The following is a 23057-nucleotide window of genomic DNA, read 5'->3' as shown; positions in this document are numbered from 1 at the left end:
CTCCTAAGTCAGTCTGTCTCTCCCTCTGTCACTCACTCTAGGCCTCTTTCCACCTCTAAAGTCGGGTGAGGCCGTGGGCTCAAACCTTAAATAGGGGCTGGATCCTGGAAGCCCAGTATTGCCAGAAGTCTAGAGGCTTGGAAGTTTGGCCACAGCCCCCTCCTCCCTCAAACCCAGTAATCCAGGCCCCCCCCCTTCCTCCTTCTTCAGACCTACAAATTCGAGATCCCTACCCCCTCTTCCCTGGGGACCCAGGAATCCAGACTCCAGCTCTGCCTCTCAGAGACCAGTGTCACAACCCCAAACAGACAAGGAGAAAGTTATTAACTAAAAGTTCAAAGTTTTAATCCGAATTTGAACAAGTGCTGGGAAAACCAAATTTGGGCTATAATAACCCCTCCCCTTGTAGGCCACGAGGGGACTAGATCGCGCCCCCAGGTGCCCAGAGTGGCTCCAGATCTCCGGGCGGTACCTTCAGATCACGCCCTAGCCCTCGCACTCCGATTGCTGCCGCGTTTGGGTGGGTCAGAAGCTGGACTGCAGCAGAGTGACTCGCAGAGGCCACGCCCCCTCATCTTGGGTCAGGGCAGGAGGGGCGGTCCCGGAATCCCACGTGGGCTCCCAGGAAGAGGGACCTGTGCCACGCCCACTACCTCGGCGGGAGAACAGGGTGGAAGGGGAATTGGCCACAGGAGGAGATCTTGGGGGCGAGGTCACCTGGGGCGTGGGGTCTGATGGAGGAGGCGGCGCAGGGGGAAGAGGTTCTCCTCCAGTGTCCAAATTTCCACCTGGAGAGGACGAGGGGGTAATGAGAATGGCAAACTTTGGGAACCGGTATTCCGTACCTCCAGGCCTTTCCTCCTGGATCTGAAGCCCAGTCCCAAGAGTCCAGATCCCTCAGTAGCCTACTGCCCCAGACCCAGGAGTCCTGGGCTCCAGCCCTTTCCTGCTTGGAATCTAGAACTCCCAAGCTCTGTCCAGTTCTTTCCTCATCAAGACAGAGGGTTCCCAGTGGCCCTCAGATCCTTCCCCACCAGGACCTAGGATTCCTGGCCTTCGGCTCCCTCCTCCTAAAACTCAGGAGCCCAAGGTCCCCAGCCCCTCCTCACCTGTCATCATTCTGTGCCACTGCGACGCCTCAGTGGCCAGAGCTTGAGAGAGGCTGAGAACTCGCTCCCGGTGACCTTCTAATGGCAAATAAGGGGTGGTGTTCCTCGGACTTGAAAAAAGATTTGGGGGACATGTACAATTAGCCAGTATAGTGAGGGACCACAGCGCCACGCCTGTTCTTCTGAGAGTTGTAGTGCCTAGCACGTGTTTCTAAAGGACTTTAAATCTGGCGCGGCCCTCATAAAAAGCCCACATGCATTATGGGATTTGTAGTCCAGGTTCCCGAAAATTTCACCGGACTTCCAGATGCTCCGGCCGACTTTGCTATCCACCCAGGTTTGCAGTTTGGGGAACCTCGGTTCTCACTGGGTATCTAGGTCTTTCTGATGCCCCAGGAACTTAAGTGTCTCTAAAAGATTCTGCGATCTACATGCACTTCAGTACTCAGGAGACTTCAAAAACAACGCTACTCCCCTCCCCTTTGGCAAATTGATTTCCCTACTCCTTGCCCCGCCCTCCAGTTCCTTACCTGCTCCAGGAACCGGAGCTTCTGAGCCATTTCTGGGTTCCTGAATGTCCTAGGACAGGCTGCAAAGGAATTGGGGCATTAATATTCCTCACCTGGAAGCCCCACGTTGAGGGTGAAATGAAGGGGGCTTAGAGAGGGGATGAAATTGCCCTCAGAGACACTGACAATATTTAACTTTACATTCAAAGAACCCCTGTCCTCCATGTGACTTAGATCAGTGGAGACCCCCACCTTATTTACCTATGACAAGGCCAGAAACAGACCCTCCAAATTCACTCTTTACCTCATAAACGAGTAGCTTAACTGTCTGTCCCCCTTAAACTAGCTAGACACAGAGATACATATTGTGTTCAGCTGACTGAGATGCCCCCTAATTACAAAAACAATCCTAACCCTAAAATCACCCCACCTATGATTTGTCTAATTCCTCCCTAGAAAAATCTAAGATGAAACCATCTTGATGAGATACTCTGATCTTCAGATTTGGAGCACTCTGCCCATTGCAATAGAGTAAATAAAATGGATTTCCCTGCTTGCTCAGTTTATTATTATCATTATTATTTTGCCTTTGACAATACATGGTAACTAAAAAGGAAAACTGGGCTTCTGATCCAGACCTGTGACCCTAGTGAGGTGGGAATGTTGTCTCTGACCCACGTCAGTCCCCCACTGCTAGGGAAGCCAGGATGCTGAGTTCAACACAAGTACAAGTTGGGGTAAATCTGGAAACCCAGTTCTGGGTAAGGAGGTTGGGAACCTGCCCATTTTACAAAGAGGGAAACTGAGGCTCAAACTAGGAGCAAAGGACGCACTACCATCCCACTGGCCCACTTCTGTTCCCCTTACCCTTTGTTCTATGTCAGGCTGGCATCTGGCTGGGGACAGTGTCCTCCCCAGAGTAAGAAGCCGGGGAGAAGCTGGGCGAGGGAGAGGCCGTCCACACTCCTGGTTTCTGCGTATTCTTTCCAACTGTTCCTGAGCACTCATCCGGGGCCGGGCCAGGGGTGCCTGGGGAGATGAGAAACCCCTCAAGACCCCAACCTTGGCCTTAATTTTATCTCTTTCCCGAATCTCTTAGCCTCCAGTCTTGCCCTTTCCAGTAAGTTCACCACCAGATCTCGGAGGCCTCTTTCTACACCTGGAACCGAAGCTGTCCTTCCACTGCTTGCATCCTCCCAGGTTCTCTAAGCATCCTTGGGACAAAGGCATTTGAGGCCCTGTGAGGCCTGGTCCCTACACACGCCTGTGGCCTCAACTCCATCAGCTGCCCTATTTGAACCTGAAGCCCCAGCCTGACAAACACCCACACTTCCCTGGACATATCAAGCTTCTTCACACTAGTAGATAGGACTCTGGGGTGTTTGGGATTAAAAAAATAAACAGCAACTCTGTATCAGCTGTGAAAACAACAGGAAGAATAGGATTTAAATAACTAAACTGTTCAGAGGATCAGCCTGGGTTGGCTTTAAAGAGGACTTTATGATTTCTGTCTTGCCCTCAAAACCAGAGGGAAGATGCACACAGGGAGAATATCATATGCCAATTGGAGTTATGTGGCCACAAGTTAAGAAACTACGAGAAGCTAGGAGAGAGGCCCGGATCAGATCCTTCCACAGCGCCTTCAGAGGGAGTATGGCCCTGCTGACATCTTGATTGTGGACTTCAACCTTATGAACTTAAAATGCAAGAGGACAGAGATAAAGCGAAGAAGAAATTGTTCAGCAAAAAGAAACTGGAACTTGAAGATGTGGAAAATTCTCAGCCTATCCGTACTGCAAAAAATGAGAAAGCATGTTCTGAAGAGAACACCAAGGGTGTGGCTGGATGAGCCGTTTGCTAAGATATTTGGCATGTGACGTGCGGATCCAGTAAATCATCTCAGCAGAGACACTGTCAGCTTCAACTGAAGGGGACAGAGATGGGCTAAATGAAGAAAAGCTGTCAGGCATCTGGGATGCTACAGGCAGGAAATGGGCTGATAGAACTATCTGGCTGAAAATAAGTGTTATCCTTCAGGAGAGAAGGTAATTTGGACACAGACATGCACATACACACAGGGAGAAAGCCACGTGATGACTGGAGTTACACGGCCACAGCCAAGGAATAAAGCCCGGACCAGATCCTTCCCTAGTGGCTTCAGACAGAGGCTGGCCCTGATTTCAGACTTCGAGACTACAGAACTGGAAGATAATAGATGTGTTGTTTAAGGGTGGGGGGAGAGGGAAGAGAACTCTTTACTGCAGTCTCCAACAGCTAGAAAATTCTAGGGAGACAGCTTGAATCCATGCTTATTGTAGGACTAGTCACTGTAGTTCACTCTGCTTTACTGATCTGGCCAATCCTGAGTCACATGCCCGCCTGTTAAATATATGATGGCTCCTGTATATTGGTCCTGTGACATTTCTTTCTTTTCTCTTTTCTTAAGTGTGTTTTTCAGGACCCATCAGCTCCAACTCAAGTAGTTGTTTCAATCTAGTTGTGGAGAACGCAGCTCACGGTGGCCCATGCGGGGATCGAACCGGCAACCTTATTGTTAAGAGCACCACGCTTTAACCAACTGAGCTAACCGGCCACCCCTATCATTTATTTCTTCACAGTGAGCCAAACCATTGGCCCAAAAGCCTACCAGGGCTAAATTCAAACTTGTATACACCTACTTGTTTCAAACATAGCCTAAATAGGCAGATATTCTTAGCCATTTAGAGACTGCCCACTAGGAATACTCCACCACGCTGTACTTCAAATCTGCTAGCCATAGGTAAAATGAATCTGTAGCTGTAAGACCCTAAGAAGCTGCTGTCCTTAGGAGCTCGGTAACCCCGAGACTCCCCACTGTGCTGCTCAATGACATCGCCTAGACTCTTAAGCCCCCTCTCCCATCTCTCCTGCCATCCCCTCCTCTGGGCAGTAGCCCCCACGCAGTTAACCTCTGAAAGGTCTCGCTGGGAGGGACTTCTCCCACAGGCAAACCTGTCAAAGTGTGGACAAATAAGGCTCGTGTGTACTACTGCTACCTTGCGGTCACATCTTTTTCCTTGATCAGCTCTGAAATGCCTGAAACTCACTACACCACCCCTGAGCTCTGGACCTTGGCAGCCCGGGAACCGTGGGATTGGGGTGAGGCAGGAACAATTCCCGGAGGAGCCCCAACAATCCATGTCCTTTACACACAACACTGAGAATACAGAAGTTCCCCTCTTCCTAAAAAAAGACTGATTGATTGTTCTGTATCCACGATAATAAGGGAGCAGCAGGCATGCTTTGAAAGGTTTCATCAAGCTCTCGCAGCTGGCACTCAAACCACGCTTCTCTGAAAGTCAGTCAGCTGATCAGTGATGGCCTCATACAGCCAAAAGTCAGCCCATCAGCAACAGACACAAAGCTTCCCAGTCTGAGGTCAACCAGTCCCTAAATGCTGCTAGCTCTGAAAATACAGCAGTTTCTGAACTCCATGCTGTATGACCACTTCTCTGCTTTGCTCAGAGCGACTGTATCTTATAAGAATAGGTCTAGCTTGCTTGAGGAAGTAATACATTTAGTTTTGTTTCTGATACAGAGCAGCGGCCTCTTTCACGATCACCTCCATGCTTTTGCACACAAAATCTGTTCCCTTTGTTGGGTGTACTCTTCTCTGCAGGGCCAAACTTTTTTCTCATTCAGCTTACCTATCTTTTAAAAGACGTTCCAATGGTCAGAGTCTCCCTCTCCCCCATCAGACTTGAGCATCAGGTCTAGTTTGTTCCTAGGCCCCCAACACCTTCCACAGGGCCTGGCCCCTAGAAGGCCTCAGGAGATATATGTTGAGCGAATAAGAGAATTTGGGAGTTCTTTCTGCAGTGGCTTAGGGGGGAGGGAATAGGTGACAGCTCGCTCACCCTCCTGACACCCTACTTGGATTGGTCATCGGCTGATGTCTTACTGGGCACTAGAATGGTCCTGCCAAATCCATAAGCCATACTTTTCCTGCAGGAACCCTTTGCCAGCTTTGGGATGGGGGAGGCCACTGAAAAATAGGTTCTGATGTAGCGGTTCACCAAAGTCAGCTCACAAGTGCAGGTCCTTGAACGGAGGGACTGGTCTGGAGCCCCAGCCCTGCAGGGCCTGGCACTCAAGAAGGGTGCCTAAATTAAACAACCCTTCAGTTTGTGGATGGGGTAGTGGAAGCCAGAGCTCTGTGCTCTCAAGAGACTGTGTGCAGTTGTATGCGTTGCTCACTGCCCAAGGGCTGAGCCCACCACTGACCAAAACATGTTCTGCCCACGCAGAAGGGGCGCCTATCTCTAATTCACAAAAAGACGTCCTGTAGGCTAGCAGATGCCATGTCTTCCTAAATCCCCACCATAACCTGGATATGCGTTCCAGCTGTTTCCCTGCTTCCCCACTTGGTAAATTCTAACTCATCCTTCCAGGTCTCTCTTCCTCCAGGAAACCATCCCCAACATGCCAGGCTGTCTGAGACCCCAGGGCCTCACGTTTTCACCATCACAGCACACACCTCCCTCTGCTATGATCGTGTTTACATCTGAAGCTCCTCAGTCCAACCCAGTTCAGCTCAGGAATCACAGGGCCCAGGCCAAACCCTATACACAAGAGGCCAGGGACCACAACAGCACGAATGAGAAACACCACAAGCATGAAACTCAGAGTTAATTAACATATTCAAACCCAAACTCCTCACCTTCCCTTCCTGCCCTATCTCCTGCCTGGTAACTGCCTTCTTCCAGATGCCCAGGCCAAGAATCTCATGGTCATTCTGACTCCTCACACCCCACCTCTAACCTGCCAGGAAAGTTTGTTGGCTCCACCTTCAAAATCTGCCAAAATCTCCCAAAATATCTTATTTGCAATTCCAAAAAATAAAAATAAAAAAATCTGAAAACAGACATTTGTTTTCTGGAATTTGGTGCCAATATCCGCCTGGCATAGCCTGAGTCTCAGCACACCGTCTGCATCTACTGCTCTTTTCCTCACCTTTGTTTGGTTATTTGTGACTTCTGGTTTAATTGCTCTCTGAAGATGTCGCAAAGAGCCAAAGATAGCCCCGAAGATAGAGAAAAGAAGCAACAGAAACATCCGTCACTTCCAAGAGCTTGGAGAGAAGAATCACTTCAGGAGCAGGATTGTGGAGCGTCTGCTGCAACAGCTCAGTGACTAGGAAGCCATGAGGTACCCCTGGATGTGATGTGACTTGAACAGAAAGACGTCATGGAAGTTTCACAGGGGCAGTGATGACCAGGAACTGATGACAAGCAGAGAAACTCAGCATAGGGCAAAATATGAAGACCTGGACCATGCATTCACAAGGATGTAACCAGATATCCCCAACTGGCTTTTGGTCATGAAACAAGCTAGAACATTCCATGAACACCTGACCATTGATTGTGACCATAGGCTGGCAACAATGAAGAGGCATATGATGTAAGACGTCTGACGATTCATCTGTAGGTCATAAATTACACTGGTGAGTTTGCTAAGACAATATCGGATGTGCTCCTACAAAAACGTCACCAATAGCAATGAGAGATGACAATGACAGGCTTGAAGGGTGCCAGGCTCAGATGATCTGCTCCTGAGCATGCTAGGGCCACACACGTACACAAGACACACTTTAGAACACGTCTACAATTTTCCATAACTTGGGTATTATTATGCAAACAGGAAATCATGGGATCCAGAAAAATCTTTTTGGACAAGTTCAGTAATCACCTCGTGATGAGCAGCATGAGACCATTGCAGACAAACTAGACTGGAAGAAAACTGTTGAGTTTGGTTCCTGAATAAACGCTCTGGAAGTCTCCTTCCTCAATGTCTTGTGAAGAATGGCATTTTGGGGGTATTTGCTTTCTGCCTAGTGTGGCATCTCCACATACAGCTTCTAACCATAGAAGTTTACACTCTGTGAAGAGCAAGGATCACCACCACCACATTTTATTTTTTATTTTTTAACTGTACAGTGGCTGCAGGTACCAGGAAACCCAGGACCCAAGATTTTTAGAGATGCCAATTTGCAGTGGTTGGTTCTCAGAAGGCGGTTGATAAACCAGTAGAAGCAAACATAAGCACAGGCAGGGCTCTGATTACACTGGAAAATGACTCTGCAGATGAAAACTAAAGGGCCTTCTTTCCCCAAAGTCCTCAAGCAACCAGATTTGGCATCATCGATAAGAAGGTGAGGCTACATTTTGTTTTTTCATGCCCAAGGTGATCAGGTTCAAGGAGAAGATCCTACTGGCCACCTGCAATAATTTGCCTGTTGGACATTTATTGGGGGATAGAGGAACTGCTAAAATAGTATGAGATCAGAAATTCAAGAGCATTACAGCAATGATGTTGATAATGTTGGGGATACAGGGGGAAAACTCCCCATGGAAGAAATGGTGAAATGGGGGATCAGTTCCTTGCTGACTTTTAACCGTGTCTATTTCTCAGTGACCAAGAGATTCTAACCAGTTTACTCAATGAAAGGGACACTGCCCAGACGAGACCCTTTGTTAAAGAGCAAATAACACGGCCACCTCTATGAAGGCCACCTACCCCATCCCCAGGGAATCCAATTCCTGGCCCTGCTTCAGATGTCCAACTCCAACTCGATGACAGTGTTGATCTTTTGACCAGTGACCCCTATCTCCAGAGTCCTCAAGCCACCAAATGTCATGAGCATTTACTGCAAATGTACATTCCGGTACTTAGCTTCATTTGTACCTGGATTGCGTGACATGTCTTACTAAACCTTTTTCCTTAGAAATAAAAAGTGCCTGATATTTCTAATCTATTTTTATTCCACTCTGATTTGCTCATTTAGTAGTTCATTTAAAAAAAACAAAACAACAAAAAAAAGGTTGACATTTAAATTGAGATTTATTTATAGCCTTTATCCCATTTAGTATGAATATTCATACATTTTTTGAAGAAATGTTAATTAATGTGTTGATTATGGGTGCTGCGCCAGAGGCCACTGGAGGCTTTACAGAATCCCCAGTACAAGTATATATGTACTCTATTACTCATCTAGAATCTGAAAAATTTTGCATTTTAAATTACATCTGATCCCAAGGGTTTGGAATAAGGTTTGAAGACCGGTATATCTAGACTCCAAGTCCCTCTCAACAACTCCATTTCTTCTGACCTACTGGAAACTACTATTATTTCCCGCCTGGCCTATCTCCCAGTCCCCCGCCCCCTCATTCGGCTCCCTGCCCCAGCCCTTATCCAGCAATCTATTCCTCATTCGGCCACCAGAGGGCGCCAGTTCCCTCATAGGGCAGCTCCTGTTTCTCTCTGCTCAGAACTCTCCTTGGCTTCCTTCTGGCTCACTCACAGTTAAAGCAAAGTCCCCACCCTGCACCACAAGGCCCAGCACGATCTGCCCCAGTACCCATTTGTTCTCATTATCCACCTCTTTCTCCATTGCTTGCTTACTCAGTTCCAGCCACACTGGCTTTCTAGCTGCTACTTCAACACACCAGGCCCACTCCTGCCTCGCAACCTTTGCAAAAGCTGTTCCCTTTGCCTGTAAAGCTCTTCCACCAGATATCCCCAAGGCTCACTTCCTCACCTTCTTCAGGTATCTGCACAAACATCACCTTTCCATGAAACCTTCCCAGATCAAGCCATTTATAATTACAGTCCTTCCTCAAGTATCCCAATCCCCCTCACAGAGTTCTGTTTTAATTTAGCACTTATAATGTATAAAATTATGTACAGTAAACTGTTTATCTGCCTCTGATATCCACTAGAACACCAGATTCATGAGAGGATTTTTTGTTCTTGTTCCCATTTGTGACCTCAGTGCCTAAACATCTCTGTGCATTAGAACTCTCTATGGTGACGGAGGTGGACTACACCTACACTGTCCAACAGGACAGCCACTGGCCACATGTCGCTCCTGAGCACTTAAAATGAGGCAAGTGTGAGTACATTTTTCATTTTATTTCATTTTAATTCATTTAAATAGCCACATGTGGCTACTGGCTACCTTATTAGATAGTGAAGACGATATTTAATCAATATTTGTAGAATGAATGAATTGATAAAGGAATGAGTGAATGGCGTACTTACTATATCCAGACACTACTTCCAACCCTTTATGGGCATTCATCTAGTTTGAATCCTCACATCAGCTCTAGGTGGTAGGCAGTGCTATTAGCTCTGTTTTGCAGATGAGAGAATGGAGGCAGAGAGAGGTTTAGTAACCGACCCAAAGTCACACAGCTTAGAAGTGGCGGAGACAAAATTCAATCCCAACACTTCACATATCACATCCTCTCTGATCTGGGGTGCGGCCTTACAACTCCCCTCTTCTAGCTGTTTTTCGAAGAGTGGGGAGTCCGTGGTGGTCAGATCAAACGATTACGAGATCAAACGATTACGAGGGGGGTCAATGGACTGCCTACCTTGGTTCCTGACAGTGGGGAAGTGGGGCAGCGACCCTCAGGACTGGAAGCCCGGGAGACCCTTGGAGATCCAAGACCTAGAAGGGCAGAAAGGGACTTGGTGAGGACAGAAAATGCCAGGCAAGTCCCGCTTCACCCAGGATGCTCACCTGAGTGAGGGCCGGCAAGATCTCTGTCGGCCCCCGGAGGCTGCCCCCAGTCAGCCTCAGGGGGCCGGGGTGAACTCAGCTCCAAGGACTCAGGCAGGCTCTGGAGGGGTTGGGAAAGGGGCATCATGATTATCATTATCATTATCACCATTTTTTAAGCACTTAGCAAATGAGACACAGCATGTGTAGGATTAAGATTGAAAACTAGGAGCCAGACAACCTGGTTTCAATCTCAGCTCTGCCATCTAATAGCTGTGTGACCTTGGGCAAGTTACTTTACTTCTCTGGGCCATATTTAAACTTCTGATATGAGAATTGAATCTGTACACGTAAGGCCCTTAGAACAGTACCTGGCACGTGGTGAGACATTATAAGTGCAAGATTTTATAATGATTATGCATCTGGCATGGTGCTAAGTACTTTTCCTGCATTATCTCATTAAATCCCCTCAATAAATGCACAAGACACCTATTATTATCCCTATTTTACATATGGGGAAACTGAGGCTCAGAGAATGGGGTCAATGACGGATGTCACAAAGACAGCAGAGCTGGAATCTGAACCCAGATCTCCTGGATACATGATCTGAAGGTCACAACAAGCAGTGGTTCTAACCCAGTTATGACAATAGTGGCTTGTACTTCCTGAACACTGACTCTGTGTCAGGCTCTTCCTAGTCACCCTTTCTTCTTATTGGTCCCTGCAAAGTGAGGGTTTTGATCAGAAGTGTCTGGTAAACATTTAACCAATGCCTCCCTGGGAGAAAAGAGCACTGGTTTGTAGCATTTGCCAATCACTCCCACCATGGTCAATTTCAAGCTATTGACAAGACATCATTGAATGTGGAGTGGGGGAGAGATGCAGGCAGTTGGCCCTTGGGAGATGGTGGGAGCTGGTTCTAGCACACCACTGGACTATGACCACGTGTAACAAATAAGGAAACAAAGGCTTCTGGAGCATAGGATACTTGCCAGAGGTTGGTTAGCTGGTCAAGGGATAGGGAAAGACATGAGTGAATGATGAGCTGAGCCAGGGGCAGATGAGACAGGGAGCTGGGGGAGGGGAGAGAGGTGTGATCTCACCTCTCTCTCTGAGGACTCCTCCCCTTGGAGTGCGGGGGATGGGGAGTCAGGCTCAGTATGAGGAGGTGGTTTCTGGGGGCCCCCCAGACCTGCCAGTGTGTCTTCCATCATCCACAGCTGCTGCTGAGCAGACGATCTGTCCTGGGAAGAGGAAAGGAATTTGTAACTCAAAGGTGGGAAAATGCAAGGACAGTTAAAGTTGATAGGCCACGGACAGGGTCTGAAATCAGCTGGGCTGTATTTATGGAGTCATAAATGGACTGTGTGTACATATTGGAGGCAATATTTATGGATGTCCATTTCCATATGGATATCTCATTGACCCACTACCATTTATCACAAGCACTGTCTTTTCTGTACAGTTCTGCAGTGTTACCTCTGTCCTAAATAGGTGACGATATAAATATATGTGAGTCTGTTTCTGAATACCCTATTCTATTCCTTTGGTCCGTTTGTCTAAACTTATGTCAATACTACACTGTTTTATTAACTGTCGCTTTACACTCAGACTTGATATCCAGTTATGTTAGACCTCCAGGTTTTTTTTGGAGGTTGCCTGGGCTACTCTTGGCCTTATATATTTCAAGATACAATTTATAGTCAGCTCGCAATCTCCACATAAAAACCTCCCGGATTTGTATTGGGATTGCAGATCCCCACTGGAGAAATCAATGTGGGGAGACTACATCTTAGCACTAGTGTATCTTTCCCATCTGTGTATATCTTCCCATTTATATAGGTCTTTACCTTCTCTTAATGATGTTTTGTGGCTTTCAGAGTAGGTGTCTTGCATATCTTTCATGTGATTTTTTCTTAGATATTTAATTTGCTTATGTTAATTATAAACACTGCTATTTACAAATATTTATTTTCTAATTTATTTGGTACTAACATATAGAAAGACAGTTGATTTTTGCATATTAACCTTGCATTCAGTGACTGCTGAATATGCTTATTCTCATAGTTTTACCTGGAAATTATTTTGGATATTCTACATATACACAGTCACGTCATCTGTAAATTAAAACAGCTTTACTTCTTCCTTTCTGGTCCCTATACTTTTTATTTATTTCTCAGACTTGTGCTGTCTATGACCTCTGGTACAATATTGACTAGAACTGGTAATAGCAGACATCCTTGTCTTGTTGCAGATATCAGGGGCAAAGTTTTCAATATTTCACTGACCACTATAATGTTTGCTATAGATTTCTTGTAAATGCCTTTTATCAGATTAAGGAAGTTCCTTCTATTCCTGCTTTGCTGAGAGCATTTATCATTAATGAATGTTGAATTTTGTCATTTTTTTTCCTGTGTTTATTGAGATGATCAGATGGTTTTTCTCCTTTATTTTGTTAAATGTGGTGAAATATATGGACTGATTTTCAAGTGCTAAACTAACCTTGCATTCCCATAATAAACCCAGTTTGGTTGTGATGTATTGTTCTCTTCCTACATTGTTGATGCTGAGTGATATTTAACGCCAATAGGTGGGGGATTAAAGTTGAGGAGTGGATTTTAGGAAGAAGTGGGAGAGTTTAGCATAAAAAAAGCAAGGCTGAAATCTGTGAGTATGCATTTAATACTAGAATCAATGTCCTTAACTAAAGATACATGATTTAGAAATTTGATGGCTAGGCTTAGAATAAAGAAGTAGGTCTGAGGCTAAGCAACGGGGTTTATACTTCAAGAATGGGGTTTGAACTAAGGCTTTCAATTTAGAATTGGAAACTCCAGAGGATAAATGTAACAGTAGAAGTCAGGATGAACTTACTGGACGGAAACAGGGATGAGGAGTTGAGTTTTGACACAGAGAGTAGAGCTTCAAAATAAGAGGCGAGATTTAAAACCAGAGGGGGAGTGGCCCTGAATCTAAAGGTAGGTCTTACAATAAGGGGTTTTAAATGAAAGAAAAGGACAGAGGGGGAGGAGCTTGTGATAAAGTAGGAGGGGCTTTGATTCTGTGGGAGGGGCTTACATGCCAAAAGGAATCCCAGGTGAACTTGGAGTAAAAGGTGGGGCTTGGAAGTTTGGGGCAGAGATGTACCTGGGGGGACCCAAGGTGCAGCAGGTACTCAAGGGTCTCTCTCAAGGTGCCCAGCTCCTGTTCCAGGCCGCTGTATGTGTCCCACACCCGCTCTCGCTCCTCAGATCCCAGAAAGGGGGAGATACAGAGTTAGCAAGCCCACCCACCTGATCTTTCCCCACTTCATCTTTTCCCAACTGGTCCCTGGTGCCCTTGGCGTACATTGACTACAATTCCCAAAGGCCTCTTTGCTCCAACTACTAGGAACCCCAGAGTCTACATGGAACCTACCGTTCCAATAAGCTGCTAGTGTAGAGAAATAAAATCCTTTTCTGAATCCTCTGGATTACCTTTGCACTGCCCTAGGGCACATCTAATCAATTCTTGGGACAGTCAAGACCACAACCTCTATGCACCTCTGGGCAGACGAAACCTCCTTGTCAATACCAATAATAATAATTATAATAGCTAACATTCCTTACACACTTAACATGTCAGGCATTGTTCTTAGCATTCATTTAATTCTTGTGACATAGGTGCTATTAATGTCTCCATTTTACAGATAATAATAATTATAGCTAACACTTAAATATTGCTTAACGTATAATAGGTACTAAATATTCATTCATTCATTTATATATATTTATGAAGTCTTCACAATGACCTTATGAAGTAAATACTATGTTTAGCATCGTGAGTTTACATAAGATGCATCTAAGGCCCAGAGGGGTTAAGTAACTTCTCTAAGGTCACACAGCTACTATGAATGGAAGCTGAGCTTCAAAGCCAGGAATCCTGTATCAAAATCACCCTCTTGAATTGCTAAATTAAGTTCTGCTGCTGCACACGTTCTTGGACAGTCAAGATCACTGGTTTAAATCTTGGGGAGGGGGTAATTCTTAAGAACTACCTTCCCATGAACTCTTGGGGTCAGGTCCCCTTCAGTAACAACATGCGGAGCCCTGAGGCCTCTTGGGAGGGCATGCTCCTTTCCAGATGCTCACCTGGGTCAGGTGACAAAGAGTGGCCCTCACACTGACCAGTCGGTCCTGCAGAAGGCGCTGACGTCCCCAGGCCCTCCGGGGAGCTGAAGCCTCTCTGGTTGCTTGGCCTAGCTGCTGCCTGGTCAACTCCAGGGCTGCTTCTAGCTGCTCCTGCTCCCAGATGGAAAAAGGTTAATCTCCTGAAGCCACACCCAGCCCCTTGCCATCAGCATGCTAAGGATCAGGAAGGGCTAAGGGCATGTAGAGAAGCTAGGCATCCCTTCCCATCCCAGAGCCCCGTACCTTCTCCTCTTGTCTCTGGTCTATCTCCTCCTGCAGCCTCTTCAGGAGTCGGTCCTGCCCACACAACTTGGTCAACAGAGTCTAGAGAAAGGAGAATGGGAGCTATTTATGGACCAGATCTGGCTCTTCCCCTTCTTTCCCCCCCATCACCACGACCATCTAGAATATTCTCTTCCCAACTCTGAGAACTCAGCAGGGGTTGGGTCGGGGAGAACTTACATCTGTCTCCAAGCTTTGGTGGAAGGATGAGTCCAGGGGAGGACCTGGCTGAGAAGGAGGAAAGCCAGGGGTCACATGGACAGACAGATCCTTATTGTAGCTCCATGCTAAGCTGAGCCCTGTTTCTACTAACAGACACCCCTCTCCTTATTAGCATCTTTACAAACTTTAGAAAACCTCTAGACCAATTGCCTGATTCTTGGCTTTAAGAAGATACAATGGGCTGTGTTACCAAATATCTATAGCAAACATTATAATTAATGGAGAAAATTTAGACATTTCCTTTACGACTGAGAATTAAACAAAGATGCTCACTATTACTGTTACTGTTTAAGGCTGTATTAGAGATCCTGACCAATGCTATAACATAAGACAAAGGAAACAAAAAGAGGTGTAAGGACCAAAGGGGAAAATAAAAACATCATTATTTAAAGGTGACATACTCATCTACCCAGAAAAACCAGCAACTCAGAGTGATGAGAACAAATAAGAGAATTCAGCAAGGTTGCCAAGGGCAAGATGAAACTACAAACATTAATAGCATATCCCTATAATATCGATAACTAGAAAACATAATTTTAAAAGGAGATATCATTCAAATAGCTATCAAGAACTACCTGGAATTTAGGAGATACCTTAACTAAGAACTCACAAGAATTCTATGGAAAAACTTTAAACCACAAATAAAAGATCTAGAAGATTATCTGAATGTATGGAGAGATATTATATATATATATATATATATATATATATATATATATATATATATATATCTCCTAGTTGCAGCAGACCTAGGAAACTAATAGAAACACCTACCCAAAGACTTTGAAATATCCAGTCTTCTCTAGTCACACTAGTCCAGGAGATGACATTCACCATAGCAAAGAAAGCAAGAAAAGGGGCTCTGGCAGACTCGAGGATACCTACCAATAAAACCATGGAAGCCCGAGTCCCTGGAGGTCTTGGAGGCAGCTGGAGATATGTGGAGGAGCCAGGCGGGACCTGAGGGGAATACTGAAATAGAGATGATCAGAAACTGGCATGTCCTAGTAACAAATACTAAAGTGTACGTGTCCAGAATTGCTATGCCGTAGGAGACTGAGGTTCAGAACTGGGCCCCCCAACCTCCTCAACTATCTGCTCTGCAGGTATGTGCCACTGTGGGAAAACAGAGGATGATAACAAATAGACAAGCCTAGCAAAACAGCCCTGGGGACTGATGGCAGTTGCAATCTATTCTCACTCTCACATTTGTGGTTAGCTATGGATATTCTGGGGAACAATTCCATGATGCTCAGAGAAAACATCAGGTGACCAACTTGGAAAGATAAACTGTCACAGCATTGTCTTGGAGGACAGTATTCTGGACTACAATCCCTATAAAGCTTAAGGCATAATGGCCTGAGACCATGCAGAAAAGACAGCCCTGTGGACTAATGGCAGATAAAGTCTACTCTCCTTCTTACATCTGAACCCAGCTGTGATCATGCTGAACTACAATCCCCATGATTCTCAGGGGGTAATGGCCTAGAAACCAGCCTAGAATGATAGCCCCATGGCCATAAGAGAGATGAGTCCCCCACCCTGTCACCTCTCTGCTCACCTGTTTTCTGGCCTCCTGACTCCAGTTCTGGGGACTCCTGGGAGGCCTTCCTCCCTCAGCCTCAGAGGAGGGTCCTGGGCGGGGAGTGGGGGGCCGGGAGAGTGTCTGGCGCTGGGGGCCCCAATCCAGGGGAGGCCGCACATCGATGCGACTCAAGGGGGTATGGGGTCTAGCAGGGATTGCTGTGTCACCTGAGGAGGGAGGAGGTCTGCGTGCAGGAGCAGAGCGAGGCCGGGGGAGGCTCAGAGGGGAAGGAGGGCGAGAGAGGGGTGTGAAAAGGCTGTGGGGAGGAGAGAAACGGGGAACTGATCAACTAGAGCCCCCTCACCCCACCACCCACCAAGTCAGCCTCAAGGACGAATCTCCCTTCTGTGCGTCTCACTATCCCTCCAGGAGCAGAGCCCTTCTCTTGGTCAGATCCTGAATAATTTCCCCTTTGTGGCATCTCCTGAGGCCTTCTCCCGGACAGGCTCTGATCCCACAAGAACCCCAGCAAGTCACACTCGAGCAGGAGAGCACTAAACCCGCCCCTAATAAGTCTCAGTCCTTGCCCTTCTCTTAGGCCACGCCCCCAATAAAACTTTTTCCCTGAAGCTCAATAGAACTGTCTCATCCCAGATTCCCTCGTCCAACTCACTCCGGGCTCCTCGTCCTCTGAATCCCGGGTCCAGATTGGAAGTCGGCTGTGGGGCTGGGAGTGAGCACCCCAGGTCGGCCACGATCTCTGGAAAGCCGAGCCACTTCCGGTGATTCTAAGCTGCGCCCCGCTTCCCCTTTGCTCACCTCCGGGGGGCCACCGGGGCCGCCAGGGCCCTCCCCAGGCTGGGGACGCGCAAGTGACTTGGGTCGCCCACTAGCAAGTGGGCACAGAAAAAGACATCATTCCTCTGAACCTCATAACAGCTCTTATTCTAATTTCACAAATAAGGACACAGGGACCTATACAGAAAAAAAGGGGAGGTGGTGCATTATAAATCATTGTTCCCATTTTGCCGATGGGGAAACTAAGGCCCGAAGTGACCTTATGCAGGGCCACAAGGTCCGTTCAGGTCACCGAACCCAATGCCTCAAACCATGAATCTCCAGCCTGAAAACTGGAGCAGACCGAGACAAAAACTGTCTGAAGCCTTTCCTTTTTTTTTTTTTTTTTTTTTTCTTCATCTGACGTTGTTTTGGTGGCAACCTGGAGGGGCTGTAGACTTCCGAGGGAGTCAATCAGAGAGTGTGAAATGTTGATTGGGGGGCTGGACAAAGTGATGGGCGGTGCTTAGAGGGAAAGGTCTTTTGTTGATTGGAAGAGCTGAAGTTCTTCTAATGATGGGGCCTGAAGAGCGGAGTCTTCCTAGCAGCTAGAAGACTAAAGATTGGATGTTGAGGAGGGCCTCAAGGGGCGGAGTTGGGGGATGATGAGACTGACCCAGGTTGGAGGTACAGGGTCAAAGGCGTGGCCTATAACTCACCAATCATCCCCCTCCGCACGGGAGGCCCGGCCCAGGGCGCGGAGCCAGCCCCGCAGGTCCTCCAGCGTGTCAGCAGCCAAAACATAGGTCCTCATGCCCGGGTGCTCCGCCTGAGGGAAGACAGAGATGGGGACCTGGACGCCTGGGCCCTCCAAAAGGGAGGATGCCATCGACCCTGGCCAAGATATTTTATCTCCAATAATGGATGCTCTGATGCCTGTCCCCATCACCTAGTACCTTAGTGCCCATGGGGGTTGGACGGACTCACGGTGAAGGTGAAGCGCCGCCCTCGGGGGGCTCCTGGCCCATCTGGCCTGATACTATAGCTGGGGAGCAGAACGCTGCCCAGGACGCTCTCCTCGCGGCTGTCTGCAAAATAAGGGCTGGGGTGAGGGATCACAGGGGGATCTGAAGGGTAAAGGAAAGGGCGCCCACCCCATCCAGCTGGAGCACTGACCCTTGTAATAGAAGAGGCAATGGCCGGAGAGGACGAACCAGCGGCGTTTCCAGAGCCGAAGCCCAGAGCTGTCCTAGGGAGAGAGAGTGGGAGGAGAGACCTGAGTAGAGGGGAGAGGAAAAAAGGAGATGGAGACAGTGACGCTTGGAGACAGAGACCCAAAGAGATGGAAGGAGCAGAGACACGTGTTTGATACAATAGATTTAGGTGAACTGAAACAGTGTGCTGTGGTTGAGAGGACAGATTCCAGACACAGTCGGACCTGAGTTTGACTCCACCACTTTCAAACTTCCCCTAAACAAGTCATTTCCCACTAGGACCCTCACGTTTTCTCATCTGTCAACTGGAGGTTGAGAAGTTACGGGATGGCTGGAACACAATACTGTACCACACGTGGGCAGGGGCTGTATATATGAAGACTTGGTCCAATTACTCTGGAGCCTGAGGCAGAGAGGGCAGGAAATGGGCACTGAGCTTCTGCCAGAACCAGTCCATCCCCAACCTTGTGCCCCTCTTCTCTTCAATAGGTTTCCCCGGAAGCAACAGGATCTTTTAAAATGATAAATCAGATCATGTGAGTCCCTGCTCAAAACAGAGCTTACTGTCAAAGTTAGAATAAATTACAAATTCCTTACCCTAGTTTACTGGCTGACATGGAATCTCGAACTTGGAAGTGCATAAAATTCACCAGGAGGGCTTGTTAAAACCAGATTCCTGGGTCTCATCCCCCGAGTTCTGAAGTCAGTAGATCTGGGGTGTGGCCTGACAATTCTTTCTAGCAAGTTTCAGATGATACTGACACTGCTGATCTGGAACTGCACTTTGAGAATCGCTGCTCAGACACCCATCCTATCTCTCCCCCTTGGCTTGCTCCAAACACCCAACGATGGTCTGCTGCAGAGCCTTTTGCTTTTGCAGTCCCTCTGCCCCCAGATCTTAGCATGATGAGCTCCTTCTTGTCACTTAGTTCTCAGCTCAAATGTTATCTCCTCAGAGATGCCTTCCCTGACCACAGTCAAAGGCAGCTCTCATCCCCTCAGCCACTTTCGAGCACATCCCCATGTTATTTCTTCACAGCCCTTCACAACACTTCCTACAATCTGCAATCACTTATTTTATTTCATATATTCTAATTTTATATTATGTAATATACATATTATATGCTATTTCATTTATTCCAATTATGTGTTTATTAATTTGTTATCCATCCCCACTCCACCCCCACCTTGAATGTACTACAGATACTGGCCCTATTAGTGTGGCATGTGTCCCAGGGCTTGGCACATTGTAATTGTAAATAAATGTTCAAGAAATGGTCACTGAATGAATGAATGAATGAATGAATGAATGAAACAATGACAGAATAAGGGGAGAAGCAGTGATAGCAAAAAAGACCAATTTGGAGACTTGGAAGGAGAGCAACAGCAGCCAGCCAGGGACACAGCCTCTAACGTCACTTGGAGTGTCCTTTCCCTTCTCCTGCTCACTCCACCTGCTTGTGCAGCCAGCCTCGGATGTGCACGGGGAGGTTGGGGTCCCTCCTGAGTGCATTGCCCCTCTTCCCGAAGGTGTGCACCTTGCTTACTGCCCGGGTGGACTTCTGAGGAGAGAAGGAAGAGAGAAGTGAACAGGACACCCGATGGGCTTGGGGAGGTGGTACAGGTGACCCCCTTGCTGGACTGCCCAGAGAAACCAGGTCAAGGAGAGAGCTGAGTTTTGAGATCAGAATTGGGTATGTACAGTGCAGAATTGAGAGATACTTTTTATGGGTGGAGGGAGGTGTTTGGAGGCAAGGAAGAGGCTACTGGCTGACAGAGAAGGAATTTGGGAATCAAGCATCCACTGCCAAAGAGAGGACGCCCTTGGCCACCAGAGCCAGAGATGTGATCCAGCCTTTGGGATCTGAACTGGAAATATTGCCTGAGAGGTCCCCATAATCAGGAGAGACCTCCAAGCTGAGTCTCTGGTGATGGGTCAGCCAGAATCAAAGGATGCTTCAGTGCCAAGGAGTGATATCCTTTAGCAACCATGTCCTGGTAGAGAGAGGCTCCAAATCCCTCCATCCCAATAGACAGCATCCCTGCTCCTTGGCAACTCACCCCACAGGATGCCCTTGGGGATGGTGTGACCAAGGTCAGGATTGAATCTATGGATTCTGAACTTGGGGAAATGGAAATGAGTGACGGGAATGACAGGAGGACAAGAAAATGAGTGTCATGACTGAACTATGGGCTGGAGTGATGATTTGGGATGTAAGTATTTCAGGCCTCATGGAGCCTTATTGTCAGAAAGCTCTTTCCCTGTCAAATTCAGAATTGGGTAGATTGGATGGCTAGAGATAAGACAGGGAGTTCTCAGTCCTAAGCCAGAGTAGCCACTGCTCCTGATTCCTAGGGGGCGCCTTCATGGCTGGGGAGTAGCCTTAGGTTAGCAACCAGAGTCAAGCAGGGTTTTTTACTCTGGCTTCAAATCAGGAAAATACATGGGGTGGGAACAGCTGGAAGTGCCTCTGAATTCCTAGCTGCTGCTAGTAGGCAATTTGGGACCTAACTAGATCTGGCAGGCCCCGTTGCTAAGGATCCTTGCTCTTAACAACCAGAGTCCCTTGGGTGGCACTGAACCCAAAGCTAGAAAATAGGAGGATGGGGCAGCCCAGAGCCCTGCCCTCCTCCCCAGCCCCACCCAGAAGCTCCAACCTTGGTGTTCAGGCTGCTGAGTGAGGAGATGGTAGAGGCGCTGCTGGCTAGGCTGAGGCTGCTCCGAGGTCTGCCCTCCTCCATCAAGGGCTTGGGGAGAGAAAGAAAAGAGCTGTGTGCATGTCTCTGCAGCTGACCCGGCTGGGGACAGAGACAGGGTCAGGGGCTCCCAGGTCTGAGGAGGCTGAGGAGAAAGAGCCTGTTGTTTGGGGACTGGGGGGCTGGGGGAGGCTCTGGCCCAGGGCCGCATACCAAGAGTGATGCCAAGAGAGGTGGGCGGCACTGGCAGCTGTGGGTGGGGGCAGTTGTCGGCAGCCCAAGACAGAGAATAGGGGCTCCTTTATTCTTGCCCCCTGAGCTCTGGCAAGGAATTTGACCCTCTCTGTGCTTAGGGATCCCCCCCATTCCCTGCCTCTTTCCGGCTGCCCCCAGCTACCTGTCTCTTGCCCTCCCACAAGCAACCCTGAGACATCCCTGCCAAGCCCTGGGGCATCAGGAATGCACACCCAGGCAGCCCCTCCCAGCCCAGCCAGGGAACTTACCGGCTCTGGGGTCCCAAAGACAGGGGACAAGAGGGCAGTGTGGGTGCTGGGGCACCAGCCACAGCCTCCCTCCTCTGTGTCTTAGGTGCTGTCTCTCCTAGGCCTCAGTTTCACTTATATGCTCACTCACTCTTTCTGTCTTTGTCTCTTGTCTCTATGGTCTCTCTTCCTCTCACATTCTCCCTTTCTTTTAGACTGTCTCTGTCTCCAGTCTCACTTTCTGTCTCTCTCACACACACCCATATCACGTTCTCTCCCAATCTTTCTGTTTCTGTCCAAATCTTTTTCTGTCGGACTCACAGAGTCTCTTCCTTAAGTCTCTGTCTCATTCTCTCTCTCTGTGTGTCTTCCCATCTCTCTCTCTCTCTCCCTCACTCAATCTCTTCCTTTTTCTTCTCTCTCTCTCTCTCTGGCCCTCCACATCTGCTGTTTCCTCCTCTCCCTGGTTCTCCTCACTTTCTCTCTTCCTCCTTCTCCCAGTTTCTCTTTCCTTCTGCTGGTCTTTCCCTCAGTCTGCCAGCCGCCCACGCTGCTGTCTTCCCTCCCAATCCCCGCTCACCCCGCCCCTCTTGGCCTTCCCACCATGGCCTGACCCCTGGCTCAGCTGCCCCCACAGAAGAGGGGAGGGGCTGCTCCCCCAACTCCTGGGTCCCTTCTGGGCTGGGACAGGGAGGACCAGGGTTCCATAAGGGATGCGGCTGATTATCTTACATGTTGGGAGAGTAAGAGCTAGCCAGGCCTCCTGTCTGCTAATTGGGGTCAGGTTCCTGGGTCATTGGAGCCTTGAATGGAGGTTGCTTGGATCTTGGAAGTGGTGGGTTTTCAGACTCCTGAGTACCTGGGAAGGTGTAGGTAGGACTCAGGACTCCTGAGATGTGAATGGAGCCGGGGGTCTGGAAGTGTGGCGCTGAGTCCAGATCCTCCAGGGAGGAGGGAGTGGCCCTGGATTCCTGGATTCTGGCTAGAGCAGGGTACAGTGGACAGGGTCAGCTCTTCACCTCAGATGCAGGTGAGAATTCTGTTTTAGACTGAGGCTGACCCTCTCAGGAGGGAGACATGTTTCCTGGGCATATTTTGAGGAGCAAAATTATGGACCAGGGAGGGGGATTGAGCTGGGGAATTGGGACCATGTCCTTGGGTCTGGATCTTGTGGCAGACATCCTGCTCCCATGAGGTTCAGTCGATGCCACCCACCCAGAATTTCAGTTTGTGTAAGCAGAGCTTTTGGGTGAGTCCGAGTTTGAAGCAGGTGAAATCCAGACATGGAGCCTTGTGCGTGAAGCCCCGATGGGGTCTGAGCTTTTGGTTTCCTGTTTAGTCACCAAATATTTGTTGAGTATCCACTATGTGTTTGGCACTAAGAAGGCAGTGAGCAAATCAAAGGGCCTGCCTTCAAGATGCTTAACATTCTCATTTGTAATGTACCTAGACTCAGCTGTGAACCATCTTGAGCAGGTGACTTCATTCCCAAGTCTCAGTTTCCTCATCTGTGAAATGAAAACAGCAAT

General features: G+C 48.1%; 1 protein-coding gene across 7 annotated transcripts; it reads right to left on the bottom strand.

Annotated features, from left to right (window-relative positions):
• Nucleotides 1-328: 328 nt before the first annotated feature.
• Nucleotides 329-22058, bottom strand: PLEKHA4 (pleckstrin homology domain containing A4). 7 transcript variants are annotated; one of them, XM_074316133.1, is made up of 21 exons: nt 21550-22058; nt 21008-21097; nt 19804-19911; nt 18312-18384; nt 18123-18223; nt 17855-17964; nt 17032-17247; nt 16586-16674; nt 16395-16468; nt 15719-15805; nt 14792-14839; nt 14573-14653; nt 14291-14440; nt 13308-13406; nt 11264-11404; nt 10182-10281; nt 10033-10109; nt 2486-2647; nt 1640-1698; nt 1110-1219; nt 329-788 (listed from the first exon to the last, which is right to left on the bottom strand). In XM_074316133.1, exons 2-21 carry the CDS (start codon nt 21089-21091, stop codon nt 526-528), a joined length of 2232 nt encoding a protein of 743 aa, XP_074172234.1. In that variant the 5' UTR covers nt 21092-21097; nt 21550-22058; the 3' UTR covers nt 329-525. The 7 variants fall into 7 exon arrangements, with proteins under 7 accessions (XP_074172234.1, XP_074172235.1, XP_019597232.2 ...); XM_074316134.1 differs by having other exon boundaries at nt 15719-15793; XM_019741673.2 differs by having other exon boundaries at nt 16395-16674.
• Nucleotides 22059-23057: the final 999 nt, after the last annotated feature.

Source organism: Rhinolophus sinicus, linkage group LG11 (genome assembly GCF_036562045.2).
Source record: "Rhinolophus sinicus isolate RSC01 linkage group LG11, ASM3656204v1, whole genome shotgun sequence".
In the NCBI taxonomy this organism is placed as follows: Eukaryota; Metazoa; Chordata; class Mammalia; order Chiroptera; family Rhinolophidae; genus Rhinolophus; species Rhinolophus sinicus.
This window is presented reverse-complemented; position numbering and strand designations above follow the sequence as displayed.